This window comes from Rhamphochromis longiceps, linkage group LG10 (assembly GCF_057381845.1).
Source record: "Rhamphochromis longiceps isolate RC_006_pf linkage group LG10, R_longiceps_female_GT1.1, whole genome shotgun sequence".
NCBI lineage: Eukaryota > Metazoa > Chordata > Actinopteri > Cichliformes > Cichlidae > Rhamphochromis > Rhamphochromis longiceps.
The window spans coordinates 6,771,450-6,790,916 of NC_140566.1; the positions used below are offsets into that span (position 1 = coordinate 6,771,450).

General features: G+C 40.2%; 1 protein-coding gene and 1 pseudogene across 2 annotated transcripts in view; both read right to left on the reverse strand.

Moving 5' to 3' along the window:
* The window catches only part of ntm (neurotrimin), a 482,200-nt gene extending 471,592 nt beyond the window's left edge, over positions 1-10,608 (reverse strand). The window contains exon 1 of one of the 2 annotated variants that reach the window (XM_085419984.1): positions 10,451-10,608. In XM_085419984.1, the coding sequence (XP_085276110.1) occupies positions 10,451-10,511 (61 nt within the window). In that variant the 5' untranslated portion in view covers positions 10,512-10,608. The remainder of the gene's footprint in view (positions 1-10,450) is intronic. The other variant, XM_085419985.1, reaches the window with a different exon arrangement.
* A 3,958-nt stretch (positions 10,609-14,566) lies between these two features.
* On the reverse strand, positions 14,567-17,130 carry LOC146660226 (sentrin-specific protease 2-like; annotated as a pseudogene).
* Positions 17,131-19,467: the final 2,337 nt, after the last annotated feature.

Genomic DNA, 19,467 nt, shown 5'->3' on the forward strand with positions numbered 1-19,467 from the left:
CTCTTCAGTTAAAGGCTTCCGGGCAACAAAAGTCCTCCAGAAGGCACAGCATCAGTTGCTTAATGAATGGGTGAGGCAAACAAATTTTACCATCGACATGCTAAAATCTCAAGAGGAGCAGATTCGATAGAGAGACTGACAATGCTTTTAGATGAGAATATTCTTAAAAAGGTGTTTGACTTTACTGAGAAGGCTCGTCTAGCACAGCACAAGAAGTCCAAGACCAGGCAACAAAGGAAGTTTGACTTACTTGTTGTACGTCGGAAACCACCACAAAATACGGAGAGTGTCGTCAGTGGCCAGAAGAGAGAAAGATGCGACACCAAGGATGTGGACAAGTGGGTGAAGAATTTGTCTGACAGACAGCTCACCCAAACAGAGAAAAATATCCTTGCTAAAGGGTTGAATTTTGCTGTCACACCAAGACAAATCCCGCTAGTGGAGCTGATCACAGCCACAGAAACAGCAATTTGAAACAACAATATTGCAGAAGTGGAAGCAGAGCAACTACGGACGAAATCAGCAATGCAAAGCCCTCAGCATCCAACATCACCATGGAGGAGAGGAAGGCACTCACATTACTTATCCTTCCAGCAGGCAAGGGTAGCTGCACAGTACTGCTAAACTAGAAAGACTATCATGAGAAAATTTTGTCACTACTCAGTGATGAAAATACTTATGAGCCCCTGAAACGAGACCCAGGAAGTGGTTACAGGAAGAGGGTGATAGACTGTCTGAAGCAGTTAGAACAAGACATGGCTATTGACCGGACCTCATACCACAAGCTGTACCTAGGGGAGTCTACACCAAGTCTGTATGGTTTACCGAAGATACATAAACAGAGTGTACCTTTAAGACCGATTGTCTGTATGATCAACTCGGTCACCTATAACATCTCCAAGTTTATGGCTTCGATCCTCAACCCACTAGTAGGCAGCTCTGAAAACCACATCCAGAACACCCTGGATTTTGTTGAGAAGGTGAGAGATGTCATTATGGAGACAGATGAAACCATGGTCTCGTACGACGTTACATCCCTCTTCACGTGCATCACACTCACCGAAGCATTGGAGGTAGTCCATAAGAGATTACAGTAAGACACCAACCTCAGCAACAGGACCACTCTCAGCATTGACCAAGTGCGTTTGCTTTTGGAACTGTGTCTTCATTCCACCTACTTCACATACAAGAGTCGATTCTACAGGCAGAAACATGGGTGTGCCATGGGCTCAACAGTTTCACCCATCGTGGCCAATTTATACATGGAAGAAGTGTAAAAGAGGGCTTTGCTATCCTACCCTGGAACACCACCAAGCCATCGGTTCAGATATGTGGATGACACCTGGGTGAAAATCAAATCTCAGGACGTACCACATTTCACAGATCACATTTACTCGGTGGACCAACACATCAAATTCACCAGGGAGGATATGAAAAGCGGCAGGTTAGCCTTCTGAGACTGTGAGATTTCCATCAGTAGTGGGGGACATCCCCCACTACTGATGGAAATCAGTAGTCATCTAAAAGCTGACGTGTACCATAAACCTACGCATACGGATCAGTATTTAAGGTTTGACACTCATCATCCACTGGAGCACAAACTGGGTGTCATTAGGACGCTACAACACAGGCCAGTGGACACTCTTTTCAAGGATGAGGATGTACACATCTTGGACAGGGAGGAACGCTGGTTTGAGCGCAGAGTCAAGGAGACCATTTACGTGAAAAGGGAAAGACCATCTCTGAATCAAGGAGGGGGCCTAAGGGTACATCTTTCGCCATCTTACAATGCTGTGATTGCAGCCATTCCCCAACTCTATGTGAATGGTACTCATGGCCATTGATCAGCCATTTCCCCAACAAAACGCTACGTCCAGATGAACAAAATCAACTTTTGGAGGTCTCAGCAACTATGTTCCATCTGGTGGCAGATGGCTGCATAACATCTAGGACACAATAGTTTACCAGTATTGGGTGTCAATTAGGGCTGCCACGATTTGTCGACTAGTCACGATTACGTCGACTATCAAAATCGTCGACGACTGATTTAATAGTCGACGTGTCGTTTGAAGCTTTGTAAGATCGCAAAAGACGCAGGAATAATAGCAGGATTTAAGAGTGTAATAACGGACTGAAACAGAAGATGGCAGCACAGCATGTACAAGGATGCCAGCTGCCGTTAAACCCCGAAGAAGAAGAAGAAGCAGCTGTGTCCCAGAATTCATAGCGCGGCCCAGTTTAGTTTCCAACAATGGCGGTAGCTAGTTAGTTTTAATATTACTCTTATTATTCTTTCTGGGTCACAAAATAAACGTTTAACATATTTTCAGGCGAGAATGTAGCTGTGTAAACCTCAAATATCGGCTCAGTTTATCAAGACACCACATATTTTCAAAAGCGCTCCGACGTTTTCGGAGACGTCTGTTACCCACTAGCTCGATAGCTAGCCGGGGGCTAGGTCACTAGCGCCGTGAGAACACCGGACTCCCGGCAAATTGTTTTCAAACCCACCGCTGTCTTTCGCGACTCAGGTTAAATATATATGAGTCACTTAGATAAATTAAAAATGTTGTTGTTTGGCTTTTTTTTTTTTTTTTTTTTTTGTATTTTATTTGTTCCTGAGTAAATCGGTTTGGCTGAGATTAAAGTTATCGTTTTTACACAGCTGAATAAACGTCAAGCAGACAGCTGATTATCAGAAGTGTGAGATGCTGGAGAATATACTCCGGTGTCCTGTTATATTTTAGATAGCAAGGAGTTTATTAAACTTTACCGAAACAATCTGCAAATTTCATTAAAATTGAATAAACTATCATCTTGTCTTTATTTTTAGTTAGCACCTTAAAAGCTTAAAGCTGTAAGCTAATGATAGTTATATAAGAGCAGATGCTGCTGGTGCAATAAGCTGTAGTTTTACGTCCAGTGGATGATGATCTGATTAGTCGACTAATCGCATAAATAATCGGTGACTAGTCGACTATCAAAATAATCGTTTGTGGCAGCCCTAGTGTCAATTAAAATGTTAACAATTAGATTAAATGACTGTGCATTTGGTCCAACTAGTGAAAATAGTCATGTCGTCAACTACTCGGGCACATCCCTAGTTCAAAGTCCTAAATTAATAGAAGGACATAGAAGAGGACAGAGAAGACAACTAAGGACAAAATAGAAAATTAGATGGACTGGACTGGTTATTATATAGCGCTTCTCTGCTCTATCTGAGCACTCAAAGCGCTTAAATTAGGAAAATATTCAGAAAAATACATAGAATGTACTTGCTGTCCACTTGTGAGCTAGAGTGCCTCTAGCACCCACTGGACCTCTTCAGGAGAACTACGACCAGGACCTTCATCTGGAGACAGTGGAATCAATGTCTGACCAACCACAGGACAAGAGACTCTGGAGAGGTAGATGCATGATAATAGGAACTCGCCCACTGGCTAGCAAGCCAGTGGTTAGCAGCAACTACCCACAAGTACAGTGAATATGTGCCCAAATAAATAGAAACATCTAAAACAAAAGACTTAAATTACTTGCCATTAATAAGCCTGGGTGACGTACTTAGGTAAAGTTCATCTGTAAGAAACACAGCATAGTACAGTACAGTGTAGATTCCTCCTAAAGCAAAGTTTCAGAAGAAATTAGTCCATTCCTTATTTTCCTTTTTTTCTTTGGTAGTCAATATGTTTCCATCATATAGCCATCAATTCTCTTCTGCTTATCCTTATCACTGTCTGGGGTGGGGAGCTGGCGCCTATCCCAGCTACCATAGGGTGAGAAGTGGGGTACACCCTGGACAGGTCGTCAATCTGACACAGAGATACAGAGACAGAAAACCATGCAAACTCAGTGCTTCTCATGATGAGCACACTGCTCCCGAGGTCCACAGAGCTGTTGAAAGGAATGACTTAAAAACTCTGAAGGTCTCTATATGCCTGAGAACTCCTTAAAGGGCCTTTGGGGGTGTTAACCAACTCGTCACAATCCTGTCATATAAAACTATCCAACATAAATTTTTATAATTAAAAAAATGTCATTAACCAAATATGCAGGTGTGCACATAAGTGGTCCACAGGTGCGCATTTGCTGTCAAAATAAAAGACACGCACCAGATAAGAAGTTGCAATGCGCGTTTGCGTACGTAAGATTTTCCGGAGGAGGACAGACATTTGTTTAGAACTCTTAAAGATGTCGAAGAAGCAAGCTCCTTTAAGAAATTACTTTGGTGTTCCTCCACCTCCAAAGAAATGTCAGAAGGAGTCCGAACCGCAAAAGAAGCGCATATTCTTGGAAAAGTGGTTGCAGGAGGTGAGCTGGCTTCAAACAAACGATGAACGCTCAGAGATGTGATGCAGAATATGCCGTGACAAACCCACTCTAGCGGACAAAAACAGTGCCTTTTATATGTACGCAAATGCAACTTCTTATCTGATGCGCGTCTTCTATTTTGACAGCGAATGCGTACCTGCGGACCACTTATGTGCACCCCTGCAAATATGGTGCAATTATAAGGTGTTCCCTAATCAGTTGTATTAAAATAACAAAGTAAACAGATGTATGTTGGTGTCCAGTAACCTTTTAGCCAATGTTATTTTTTTAGAAAACTTTTAACACCAAACTGTCGATCAACAAAACTATAAATCTGTTCTGTTCGGATTTGTTCAAACAATTACATGAGAGGTATACATACATACATTTTGGCCATAATTAAACTGGAAAAAAAGACAGAAACAAGTGTGGGGTTTAAAAGGTGTGCAGGAGTGTAAAAATGCATAATTTCTACAGCTATACAAGTAGAAGCATCTGTATTTCCTTTATTCTGTGAAACAGATAACCGATGTCGAAACTTTCCAAAGAAGTCATCTTCGTTGCCATGGTAATGGCAACTTACAGTGGGGCAAAAAAGTATTTAGTCAGCCACCGATTGTGCAAGTTCCCCCACCTAAAATGATGACAGAGGTCAGTAATTTGCACCAGAGGTACACTTCAACTGTGAGAGACAGAATGTGAAAAAAAACAAATCCATGAATCCACATGGTAGGATTTGTAAAGAATTTATTCGTAAATCAGGGTGGAAAATAAGTATTTGGTCAATAACAAAAATACAACTCAATACTTTGTAACATAACCTTTGTTGGCAATAACAGAGGTCAAACGTTTACTATAGGTCTTTACCAGGTTTGCACACACAGTAGCTGGTATTTTGGCCCATTCCTCCATGCAGATCTTCTCGAGAGCAGTGATGTTTTGGGGCTGTCGCCGAGCAACACGGACTTTCAACTCCCGCCACAGATTTTCTATGGGGTTGAGGTCTGGAGACTGGCTAGGCCACTCCAGGACTTTCAAATGCTTCTTACAGAGCCACTCCTTTGTTGCCCGGGCGGTGTGTTTTGGATCATTGTCATGTTGGAAGACCCAGCCTCGTTTCATCTTCAAAGTTCTCACTGATGGAAGGAGGTTTTGGCTCAAAATCTCACGATACATGGCCCCATTCATTCTGTCCTTAACACGGATCAGTCATCCTGTCCCCTTGGCAGAAAAACAGCCCCATAGCATGATGTTTCCACCCCCATGCTTCACAGTAGGTATGGTGTTCTTGGGATGCAACTCAGTATTCTTCTTCCTCCAAACACGACGAGTTGAGTTTATACCAAAAAGTTCTACTTTGGTTTCATCTGACCACATGACATTCTCCCAATCCTCTGCTGTATCATCCATGTGCTCTCTGGCAAACTTCAGACGGGCCTGGACATGCACTGGCTTCAGCAGTGGAACATGTCTGGCACTGCGGGATTTGATTCCCTGCCGTTGTAGTGTGTTACTGATGGTGACCTTTGTTACTTTGGTCCCAGCTCTCTGCAGGTCATTCACCAGGTCCCCCCGTGTGGTTCTGGGATCTTTGCTCACCGTTCTCATGATCATTTTGACCCCACGGGATGAGATCTTGCGTGGAGCCCCAGATCGAGGGAGATTATCAGTGGTCTTGTATGTCTTCCATTTTCTGATGATTGCTCCCACAGTTGATTTTTTTCACACCAAGCTGCTTGCCTATTGTAGATTCACTCTTCCCAGTCTGGTGCAGGTCTACAATACTTTTCCTGGTGTCCTTCGAAAGCTCTTTGGTCTTGGCCATGGCGGAGTTTGGAGTCTGACTGTTTGAGGCTGTGGACAGGTGTCTTTTATACAGATGATGAGTTCAAACGGGTGCCATTCATACAGGTAACGAGTGGGGGACAGAAAAGCTTCTTACAGAAGACGTTACAGGTCTGTGAGAGCCAGAGATTTTCCTTGTTTGAGGTGACCAAATATTTATTTTCCACCCTAATTTACGAATAAATTCTTTACAAATCCTACCATGTGAATTCATGGATTTTTTTTTCACATTCTGTCTCTCACAGTTGAAGTGTACCTCTGGTGCAAATTACTGACCTCTGTCATCATTTTAGGTGGGGGAACTTGCACAATCGGTGGCTGACTAAATACTTTTTTGCCCCACTGTATCTGAATGGTCATGCATTAGCACAAATGAGACCCTGTGAATTAATGGACTATTTACTGAATAGCACAGTTCAAGGTTATGATCAAACTGCATTTTTGAAGTTGAAGTTAAAGACATTCACTTGCCATTCATTCAAACTACATTTCTTAAATACTCATATCATATAACACAGGTTAATACCAGTGGAGGTCTTGGACTAGTAAAAGTAGATGCAGGTTCAGGCAGCATGGTTTAAAGGTGGTTTAAAGGATTATCAAAATATCTCATGTTCCGGATTTCAACGTTAATCGTCTAGTTTTCCAAGGGAGATCAACCCCCTGGCTTCAACAACATCTCATGGCCAATTCTATTCCATTCATTTATTTTGATATTACAGCACTGTAAACCTGTGGTGACATCTACCTGACTTTGTCAGTCATCGGTTCTGTCCATATATATGCTGCTACAAGGCTGTATGTGGACAAGTCCACTGTGCACCGCAAAGCTCTGTCTTTTTTTGCCTTGAGATTCCGATTCGCTGTAGCCCTGCAAGAGGAAAAAAAAGAACCCTCACTCTACCTGTCAACAATTATTAACGTTTTTTAACAAAAGCACCCCCCCCCCCCCTCCTTCCAAAAAAAAAGAAACAAAAAACCCACCAAAAAAAACCAAAAACAGGCAGACCGTGACCCCTGTGCCACCACCCCTATCCATCTCCGCTTTCTCAGCTGGTCATCCTAGAACAACTGTTGATCTGACAGGACACAATTCTCGCCTTTGGCTGACACGGCCTGATGGAGAAAGGAAAAAGAAACAATACACAGGCCTACAAGTGTCTCAACCCCCCCGCAAGAAAAAAAAACTCCACAAGAGTTTCTGTTGAATCCTGGCAACACAGACAGCACTGTGTTTTCCCAGCCACATACAGAGATGGAGGGAAGGAGGCAGTCCGATTAGACAATAAGGCTGCAACATTAGTGTTTATCTTAAGCTGGATTATTACTCCAGAAAGCAATGGTCTTATTTTCTGTGTAAGAAAAAAAACATGCTGCCTCTTTGGGAGCAGTGTGATACTCAGATGACATATTGTGTTTTGGGTTTTTTTCTTACTTTCATTGCTTGCCTTTTCTTTTTTGCAACTTTGAATTTGACTACTTTCCACCAAACTTTCTAATGTTTCTAATGTTTGTTGGGCTTCATATCCTCCCTGATTTTATGGAAATATTCTAAAAGTATAATAAATTCAGTCCACTGACAGAAACAGAAGGTTCAGCAGCAGATGAACTACTGCCTCACTTTACAGAATGCACAGACCTGCATGGTTAAATTCATCCATTCATTTATATTCTTCATATGAGTGCTTTACTTCACGTGACTCAAATTTATTTTATGTGATTTGACTGTCAAGCACGAGTCCATTTCACCATGTCGAGTCCATCCAACTGCTTGTAGCAACCATATTAAACAACACAAAATTATGTAAGACTGCATTTATGTGAGAGTGCTGTGAAGCTGACCTTGACATATTCCCACATTTTCCTGCTACACATGAGAAAACTAAAGGACAACAAGAGACTGATGTACTGTGCATGATGTCAGCTGTCTCCAGGAAATTACTGCTAGAGAAAATGGAAAGAGAAGATTAAAGAACTATAGCACAAAACATGTCAACAGGGGACTAAACTGAAGGAAAGTGTGGACAAAGCTTCCCACCCTCTCTACAGAGAGCTGACACAGCCTCATAGCAATTTTGGTCTGCGGCTCATCCCCTACAGGTGCATAGAGAACCTCTTCAGGCACTCATGTCGACTGCCATCCATATGTACACTGCTTTGCACCACAGAGGCTGCAGCTTCAGCCAAGGCGCTTCTTACATCTTCATCTCTATCAGTTAGAGTAGGAAAGACTACAGGAGCGGAGCTACCTTCTTTCCTCTTTGCTTGCATGGTTCTTTTTGTATTCCTTTGCATACAGGCCAACATTATTTCACTCATAAACGAACAGTCGTGATGAAATGCACTGTACACCTACAATTACACTTCAGCGACACAGTTTTAACTATTTAATGTCCACTTAACATTCACAAGCACAAGCAATAACATAAATAGTTTAAAGAGGACTATTCTGCGTAATTTTGTTTCTTTACTTTAAACTTGTTTCTTTAATTTTTCAATGTGCCTTAGTATGAAGCAGAAGAAAAGAAACATAAGTGAAGTTTGGGAGTGGAAAAATCAGAGTGTGGGTCTGTTTTTCAGCAAACAGCACTGGCATGCTTCGTACAATTGAAGGGGGATGAATGGAAAAATGCACTGAGACATTCTTGATAAAAATCTGCTGCCATCTACCAGGATGATGAAGATGTTTCAGCACAAGAATGACCCCAAACAGAGACCCAAGGAAACTCTCAATGTGTTTCAAAGAAATATTATAAAGCTGATCAAATGGCCCAGCCAGTCATTTGACCTGAATCCAATTGAAAATCCATGTAAAGAACAAAACATCAGTGCTCACCGAGGGGGCCCACAGAACCTTCAGGTTTAGAAGACTGCATGGAAAATGGGTCAAATTCACAACTGACCAATGCATGCCACTAGTTTTTCCATACAAGAGGCAACTTGAAGCTACCATCACCAAAAAAAAAGGCTTTCGTACAAAGCATTAAACACATTTCAGTAATCGTGTTCAGTACTTTTTCCCTGTGTCAGTTCTCATTATTACACATTACCTAATTTATGGACAGCAATCGTTTGATTTCTTGGTCATCTACTAATTGTAAGGTTGGTGGTTCGATCCCTGGCTCCTGCAATCTGCATACCAAATATCATTGAGCAAGATGATTTCTCCAAGTTGCTTTTAAATCCATCGGAGTATAAATGTGTGTGGACGTTAGATAGAAAAAGCATAGAAAAAAGTGCTTGCAAGAATGGGCGAATTAGGCAAATTGTATAAGGTGCTTTGAGTAATCAGAGCAGAAAAGAACCAGGCCCTTTTCCATTTCCATGTGTGGATTGGATGGTTGTTACCAACATATGGTGAAAATTTCATGTGAATAGCATCTTTATTTACTTAGCAAAGTGGTTGGATATTTACTTTTCCCCACTGTATGTGTGTCCCAGTCCCATCCTCAATTTAAACTGATAATGGAGCTCAAACACTAACAAAAGGAAAAACGTAACATGTTTATTGGGAATGAGCACTGATAAAAGCAGACTTTATTTTACTGAGGTACCTTTTATTTGTACTTTTAAACAGACCTCTGTCTATGTACAATTCAGTTACTGGTCTGAATCATTCATGTCAGGTGGAAACACGATGGGAAAGCCTGAGCTGCTTCACTGCTCTACCTTCCAACAACAAAGCCCCTTTGCCTGCGCAGAGAATACATGGCTTAACTTGCATGACCGGACAACACAGTCAATGTGGATTAAAAACTAATACCTAATCACTGGCCATTAATACTTTGCAGCCAGAACCTCACATTTGCCATGATCTGACATGCGTCAAAATGATCCACATCCCCAGGAGCCACGAGCGCTAAATAAAGATGCTATTCACATGAAATTTTCACCATATGTTGGTAACAACCAGCCTTCAGAAAAGATCATGATTTTTTTTTTCGTTTTTTGTTAGGTGGATATATATACATACAGACAGAGCCCAACTACTGCTCAGAATTACCTTGGCATGACGAACTTTTACGCAAGAAAAGGGGATGCAGCTGTAAAGACACGTTCAGAGTAACCCCTGGAACACTTACAGAGTCTAGTCACTACCACCAAGAAAGCTCAACGGCGCTTCAGTAATCGCTTAATTTAAGCTGCTGAGCCGAGATTGCAAGCATTAAGGAGTCAAACGCAGGAGCAGACACCGCCATGAATAGGGCACTTAATACATTAACAAACTATCCGGTACAAACGGACTCCAAGATAGCGATAACAAGTGCGTCAAAAATGAAAAAAATCTATCACTTACCTTGCTCAATCAGCAGGACGGTCATGCAGACCAGCATAGCCCAGAACACAGGATTCACCATATTTATCGATCTTTTTCTATGCTTGTGCTGTCGTCTGAGGTAATTAACCAACAAGTCCTTTAAAATCCAGAAAAGTGTTTTGTCTCCAAGTCCTCAGTCTCCCAGTCTGACTGTAAAGCATCCGCCAACGCAACGGTCCACAGAGTCCCTCCTCCTTCCACTGGTTATTGGCAGCGGTGCTAACGGGAAGCTAGCAGTAAGTACAGAAACCACTTCCGATTGCGTGTACGTGTTTAAGCGCACAAATAGGGAGGTGGCGGGTCTGGTGCTTTTAAACTGAAGCAGTCATCAACATGCTTCCTGTTGTAGTCAGGTTGCATGTCGCTAGCTTTAAGCTGGGCCTTTGAGTAAGTCATTTAAAGGTTCTGGTTTTAAGTAGCCATTACCACAGCCGAATTTTACTGATTACTTATTTACTGTTTTTTCCCGCAATATTTCTGAAAATGAAAGAACGAAGAGAAACAACAACAATGTCTGTGAAATACCCGCAGTCTTCATTTTAGTTTTTTCAGTGTATATTTTGTCATTGGTGCCCAGTATCAAATGTATTATGTGTATTATTTGCAACAAGTAGAGTAATATATGCAGCCTTAAACAAACATTTAATCGTGAGCAATATTCATATCAGACTTGGTTTTAGATCCCTAACACGTCGACTAGAACTTTAATTTATCTAATTAGTTCTGTGATCGTTTCTCAAAAATAAATGACGCAGAGAAGGGATCGCACACTTAGGGTTATCTGTTCTGGTCTAGTTGATTCTTAACCTCAGAGATGTTCAAAATCTGCATTCAAGAGTCTGTATGCTATTACTGCATATTACTGCAGCGAAGCACTTCATTTAGGACTGAACATGAAAGCAATAAATTAAACGATGTAGTTTCCTGTGCACCTCTGCATGCCAAAAAGGTTTTAAAAATTACATTAAACGCAAATTGGAGAGTAGTGTCAGTGCACAAGCACAATTTTTTTTCAGGGGGGTGCTTTTATTTTTGCAAATTTTTGAACTCAGCTTTCAAGGACAATGTTTTTTTTAACAGGTTATGCAGAATCATGCATTTGTCTCCTTACACAGAAAATAAGCATTGCTTTCATTACTCAGTAACTAATCTAAAACCTTTAAGCCCAAATCAAGTTTATGTCTCAATTAAAAAATGACTGAAACCAAAACGACAAGTTCCTTTGACACCTGTAAATAGAGTGAGTCAAAAGTTAAAGGTGTTTTCTTAGAGTAACGCCACACCTCATCATCTAATGCTAACATGACCCTTTCTCCTTTTATCTCTGACAGTGAATGCTTGCTGTATAAAATCTTTATCTTTTCACAATCAACTCCTTTTCTGTACTCTTTAGATTGCTGTATTTAAGAATACATAGTTTTGCATTCTGTTTTTGTTTGTTTGTTTGCTTGCTTGCTTGGGTTTTGTTTTTTGCTTTTTGTTTTTTGAAAAAAATTAGTCTTTATGATTGCTCATAGTGGAAGGGAAAAACCAACAGTGGTCATACGGTACAGTGATCTGAACTAAACATAAACTGTTAGTAGCTATTTCACAAAGGGTTGCATTTAAGCCCTATAAATATCTTTTATATTAGTCATACTCATCACTTACACCTGTCAACTCAGAAAATTGAGTTGTTCTATATTTAAGCACTTAACAGATTAACTGTGGCAATATTGTAGAGCCTAACTGTTACATAATCTGTTGTAACTGTAACCCCTTGAACTTTCCGCATTTTGTCACATTACAGCCACAAACATGAACCAATTTTATTGGAATTCCACGTGAAAGACCAACACAAAGTGGTGTACACGTGAGAAGTGGAACAAAAATCATACATGATTCCAAACATTTTTTTTACAAATAAATAACTGCAAAGTGGGGTGTGTGTAATTATTCAGCCCCCTTTGGTCTGAGTGCAGTCAGTTGCCCATAGACATTGCCTGATGAGTGCTAATGACTAAATAGAGTGCACCTGTGTGTAATCTAATGTCAGTACAAATACAGCTGTTCTGTGACGGCCTCAGAGGTTGTCTGAGAGAAAATTGGGAGCAACAACACCATGAAGTCCAAAGAACACACCAGACAGGTCAGGGATAAAGTTATTCAGAAATTTAAAGCAGGCTTAGGCTACAAAAAGATTTCCCAAGCCTTGAACATCCCACGGAGCACTGTTCAAGCGATCATTCAGAAATGGAAGGAGTATGGCACAACCGTAAACCTACCAAGACAAGGCCGTCCACCTAAACTCACAGGCTGAACAAGGAGAGCGCTGATCAGAAATGCAGCCAAGAGGTCCATGGTGACTCTGGATGAGCTGCAGAGCTCTACAGCTCAGGTGGTAAATGGCCTGTATTTGTATAGCGCTTTACTAGTCCCTAAGGACCCCAAAGCACTTTACACATCCAGTCATCCACCCATTCACACACACATTCACACACAGGTGGGGGAATCTGTCCATAGGACAACTATTAGTCGTGCACTGCACAAAGTTGGCCTTTACGGAAGAGTGGCAAGAAGAAAGCCATTGTTAACAGAAAATCAGAAGAAGTCCCGTTTGCAGTTTGCCACCAGCCATGTGGGGGACACAGCAAACATGTGGAAGAAGGTGTGCTGGTCAGAGTTGATGGGAAGATGGATGGAGCGAAATACAGGACAATCTTGGAAGAAAAGTTCTTGGAGTCTGCAAAAGACTTGAGACTGGGGCGGAGGTTCACCTTCCTGCAAGACAACGAACCTAAACATAAAGCAATGGAATGGGCAACAATGGAATGGTTTAAAACAAAACATATCCATGTGTTAGAATGGCCCAGTCAAAGTCCAGATCTAAATCCGATCGAGAATCTGTGGCAAGATCTGAAAACTGCTGTTCACAAACGCTGTCCATCTAATCTGTCTGAGCTGGAGCTGTTTTGCAAAGAAGAATGGGCAAAGATTTCAGTCTCTAGATGTGCAAAGCTAGTAGAGACATACCCTAAAAGACTGGCAGCTGTAATTGCAGCAAAAGGTGTGTAAACGACCACGGCAGACCCAGTGGCATTTTAACCATTCTTTATTAATACTGGACGGTTGCTGTTCACAATACAGGTAGAGCTGCAGCTCTCCCGCTGCCCATTCAACATCACCACAACAACAACTCCAACCACAGGACCCAGTACAATATTTAATTCGGCGGGGCATGACTCTCCCGGCTGGAGCGGCTCCTCGGGCGCCGCCTCCGCCGGTGCCTCTCCCGGCTGGAGCGGCTCCTCGGGCGCCGCCTCCGCCGCTGCCTCTCCCGGCTGAAGCGGCTCCTCGGGCGCCGCCTCCGCCGCTGTCTCTCCCGGCTGGAGCGGCTCCTCCGGCGCCGGTGTTGTGCCAAAGTAGTTACCCCCGTCAAAAATTGTTTCCCCATTCACGGGAGCGCGCAAAGTAGGAGGAGCCACTTGCCCAGCTCCGTTCTGTACGCTACTTGTCACTGATCTGCAGTCGACGCGATAAAGAGTAAAAGCTGGAAAACAGCAGACTCGATGAATTTAATATTAGTTTCGTGACATTGTAATGTGCCGTGTGGAAGACATGCAGTTTACCTTATACTGTACACTGAAATAACCTGCTGGGAATACTTTGTCTAGAAAAAGACTTTGATACTATAATACTGTAAAACCAGATGCGATCATGGAAACACGTCGCTCTCCAGTGAATTTACACTCGGTTTACACTTTGTAGCGAAGCTATCACGAATGAGTTTATTTGCAAAATCAATCTCAGTATAACCAATAAGTACAGTAACTTTGGAGAAGATGTCTTATTCACAGCAAAAGTTATGGAGGGATACAGATTTTATCAGGCTGTGTGGCATTGGCTGCCAAAATGTGTTCCCCCCCCCCCCATCAATAATGCACCTTCACGAAAGAGTTTATTTGCAAAATAAATAACAGTATAACTAATAACTACTGTAACTTTGGAGACCATTTGGTTTTTTTAGACTTCTTAATTTAACATCTACATCTATATATGTAGATATGTGTTCTCGACAATGTGTGCCATAAGAACACTAGCTGTGGACCTTTAGTGTCAACTATGTATAAGCGAAACAAATAAACACATCTTCTGGTGGTGGGCTTTTCACGCAGAGCTGGTGGAACCACCGCAAACACATCTCACACTGAATCTGTAAAAAAATAAATAATTACAAATCCCAATGTTAAAAATTCATTTATGGGAATTGATCATAACATTTAGCAGTCTTTCTTGATGTCATTACCCATTTGTTGTCAGTTTCATGCTCTTCTTCCCCGCAGAAATGACAGATGTTTGTCAAGTCATCTGTTTTAAAAAGTGAAAAAATAGCACATAGAGTACACTACCTACTAGTCTACTGACTCTTTTCGCAAGATCTTTTCAGCAAACTGAAAAAGAGATTCTAAGATGACTAAATAGGCTAATATCGTAAATGTTATTTTATAGTAATTTGTTTTCTGTGAATCAATTTCTTTCTTTTATTGTGTAATTATCTTATATTCCTTTTCCTGTCATTAACATTTATTACAACACAACATTTCCAATATTCTCGTATATATGTATGTATTACGGTTAAGACTCGTACTTTCAATGCAAAGACTCCACATGAGGTAGCGTCCACTTGTTTTGGGTGTTTGACTGTGTCACAAGTCCATCTTGAGACGTTGCATCCTTTTTTTTCGCATGAATGCCCTGAAAGACAAGTACAATAAAAACAAATAACATGTTTTAAAATTTTGGTGACACAAGAAGGTGAACAGTATGGAGAGCTTAAGTGTCTGTTGAACATCAAGTTAAGAACTGACCACACTGTTTTGTTAAAATCATTACTTTTTAAAAGTCTACAACGCATTTCCGTGGACAATTACTTGTGCTTTTTTCCCCGTTTCTGCCCATGATATAGAAATCAATCACTTACACAGTACACTTTGAAGAGATGTGGAGGAGGAGCAAAGATGGAATTCACACATGTATAACCTATGTGAAATTATTTTAGACATTTGTCTGATGTTTTAGTGCTAAACCTCCGCAACACTTTATGCAACTACTAAACATTATTCTCCCCGTGCTATATTTTCTAATGTAAAAACATCATCTCATACAGACATCAGGTCCTCAAATAAACATTGAAACATGGGGAGACTTCTCTTTAAAGGCAAAATTAATCCATAATACCACAATATCAGAAGGCCAACACAAAAATTAAAACCTGTTGCTGCTATTTTTTTAATTGTGAGTACCAATTTTTTTTTTTGATTGACATCATACTTATAATTGTCATAATAAACACAAAAATAACAACAGCAACAAAGAGTTTAATAAAGGGTCAAAATAAATTTCAACATTTATCCTTACCTTGTTGATTCCAAACAATTTTGGATACCTTGTTTAGTTTCTCCAAGTGGATCAAGATACAGTGACTTCTTTTCTTGTGGGTAAATGACCTACAGTAAAATTATGTGGAGAATTACATGTAATAATTCAAGACTTAAGATTATCTGCATGCCATGCATTTGTCTTATAAAACTGATTTGATGAATATTGTAAATGCAATTATTTTTTTTACCACTAATGTCCAGTGATGATGTTCATTTACAATTCCCAGAATGACTTCATGCTCCATGGGTTTATCTTAAATTGAAACAAAACAATAAAAATATTCACTTCAGAAAGAAATGCAATAACATGTTGTTTAGAGTCCTTTTTTATTAAAGCAATTTATGATATATTATATATCATCCACTTATAAAGTACTCTGCGACAGCCATGATTCACCCCTCATTTCTTTAACCTGTGCAAGAAGCTGGACTATCTTATATTTTTTATAAGTGGTTTTGCACATTACTTCCTCCAAGACTAATAAAGGTCTTTCTAAGGATTTCTTTTGGACATGGAGTTCATTTTCAATCATTTTCAATGCGATCCTTTTACCATCTGCAGAATAATGTTTAATGCTTTCTTAAGCCTCTTTAACAGTGACGTAAGAATCACTTGATAATAAAAAGGTACCTATTAAAGAGATGAAGCAGTGTTGATGATTTCAAAAGAGATATTAGCCCAAATGTTTGCAATTCTCAAATCAAGCATTGATTGGAGTTTGTACAAAAAGAGGAGGAAACCAGACAAGCAGAGAACAAAAGAGAACTGTCAAGTCTAATAAACTATCCACATCTACTAACCCCAGTCTCAATTCATTCTTTCTGCATAAGCTGTTATCCAATCTAAATCTGGATGTGGATATGATCTGAGATACTTAAACAATACACACAAGATTCTTTCTAGAGATACCTACCTTGAGTCTTGGAGCTTTTCTCTTCCAAATGGCAGTCATTGAAAATGAATCAATGAATGCTGCTTTTGCTGAATTATGACGATTGCATTGTCTCACCATGATCGCAAGATATGCATTAATAGACTGCGAATACAAAATGTAAACATTTGTTAACTGTTGTCAAGGAATAAAACACTGATAGTTGCATTGTTGTCAGTAAAGATCACTGTACCTCACTTTCCAACTCCATGTCCGGACCAATTTGTTGGATATCCCAGTAGAATAATTTGTAAGCACCAATTCTGGAGAGTAGAATGTGAGGACTCTTTCCAGCCCAGGCATCCATTATATCTACAAAAAGTAATAAGAAAAAGAGATAAGTCAGCAGGACTAAATGTAAATCAAAATTTAAAATGCATAATTTCTTATGTAGTTGTCTGACAAAAGACGTGTTTCAGGGTAAATACTTTTAAGACGCTGATAAAATGGGCACATGGTTTAACATTGTATTTTGTAAAAAAAAAAGAAAAAAAAAAGAGCACTTAAATTTGCTTTTATTTGGGGGTAAAGTTACACTTACAATGTTCTACAAAGAAATTTAAATAAATTCATATTAATATAAGAAAAGAAATTTAAATACATAGCAATAGAAATGCTCTTGCCCCCTATCAAATCTTTTTTCCAGCAGAAACACCTATTACAACAATTTTTTAAAATTATGTTTAGTTGAAGCTACATGACTATATTTTAAAATACTCAGGCTCAAGGCTTGCACCTGTGGCCTTTACTATTACATAACCGTTTCTGGAAAAATGTTATTTTTCTCCTCCAAAACTAGTTTTATTATCTCTAAAATAGAGTGTCAATTTTTGGGCTGTTAAAAGCAGCGTCTTAAAGAGTATTTGATCTTTCGAACTGTTGCTGGCAGGCAGTCATCATCACAACATTAATATACTTCTTGTAGTGGGCATTCTATGTCACTATGACAGCAATTTTAGAAAAGAAGAAAATGAAGAACATACACTACTAGTCAAAATTTGGGACACACCTTCCCATTCAGTGTTTTTCTGTGTGTTCATGCTTTTCATGCAGTGACAATCATCTTAGGTGACTACCCCATGAAGCTCACTGACAGAAGGCCTAGAGTGTGCAAAGCAGTGATCAAAGCAAAGGGTGGCTAATTTGAAGAATCTAAGATATAAAAAATATTTTTGGTTCTTTCATACTTTTTGGTTTACTACATCATTTGTGTTAGGGTTAGTGCTCCATATGTGTCCATTCATAGTTTTGATGCCTCAAGTTCTAATCAACAATGAATCTACAAAATAGACAAGGAAATTAAGAAGCAACATTAAAATGAAGGTGTGTCCAAACTTTTCACTCTTAGTGTACATCAGATGTACAATATCAATCATGAACATTCTGGGTTACACAACAACAAAAGAAAGATTCACAGTTTTGAAGGACTCACTTTTTCATTTGTGTAATTTTACACATGTGGCTTACATCCTTTTACAAGTTTTCTATAATGTTTTGCCCCATGAATGTTTTTTTTAAAGCATTAACATATTGTTAAATTTAAATATTCTGTTAGGAAATATACCTAACAAAATCTTTTTAAAGGTGTAAAATTTCCTATGCCATGATCTACAGAGTACTGAAACAAACACTGTCATAGGAACAAAAGTCCTTTTTTAAAAAATAAAAAAATATTATATTTATTTACATTTCTCTGCAACTGTTGGTTCTATGGTCTGCTGTTGTGGTCTGTGAGGCTGGGTCTGCTGTTGTGGTCTGTGAGGCCTGGTCTGCTGTTGTGGTTTGTGAGGCTGGGTCTGCTGTTGTGGTCGGGTCTGCTGTTGTGGTTTGTGAGGCTGGGTCTGCTGCCGTTGTGGTCTGTGAGGCCTGGTCTGCTGTTATGGTCTTTGAGGCTGGGTCGGCTGCTGTTTTGGATTCGGTTTGTAGAGCTGTAGCGTGTTCTGGTGCTGTAGCACTTGTGGCTGGTTCTGGTGGTTCATTCTCTTTCTGTGCTGTTGCTCCTGACTCTGGTTCTGATACCGTTATTGGTATACCTTGTGGAACTGGAGATGGATGTTGTGTTTGAACTGGTAGTGATGTAAGTGATGCCATTGGTGCTGTAGCCTGTGTAGCTCTAGGAGGAGGTGGTGGTGCTACCGCCACTGGTGCTGCTGTAGCCTGTGAAGCTAGAGCAGATGCTGGTGCTGCTGGACCTGGTTGTGCTGTTAGTAATGTGGCTGCTGTTTTCTTTAAACCCCGGTGTGGCACTCTTGGCATGCTGTCTTTGCTTAACTTTAGGTGGTCAATATTTACTTTTGGAATGATTGTCCCATTGGAATCCTGAAGATCTGCACTTTTACCTTGGATTGCTGTAATAATGTAAGGGCCTAAAAAGTTTGCTTCAAGTTTCCCCCCTTTCCTCTGCTGGCTTCTTATGTTAGCTCTTAAAACTTTGTCACCAACTTTGAAGACGACATCTCTGTTCATCATTTTTATTTTGCCCTTTGTTTTTTCCTGAGCTTAGACCACATTGTCCTTCACCAGTTCCAACAGTTTTTGATGCTTTTGAATGTCTTCCGACACCTCCTCCTGCCCCACAATGTCTTCCACACTCTCATCAACCTTTGAATCAAAAGACATGTCTATCATTACTATAATTTGTGTA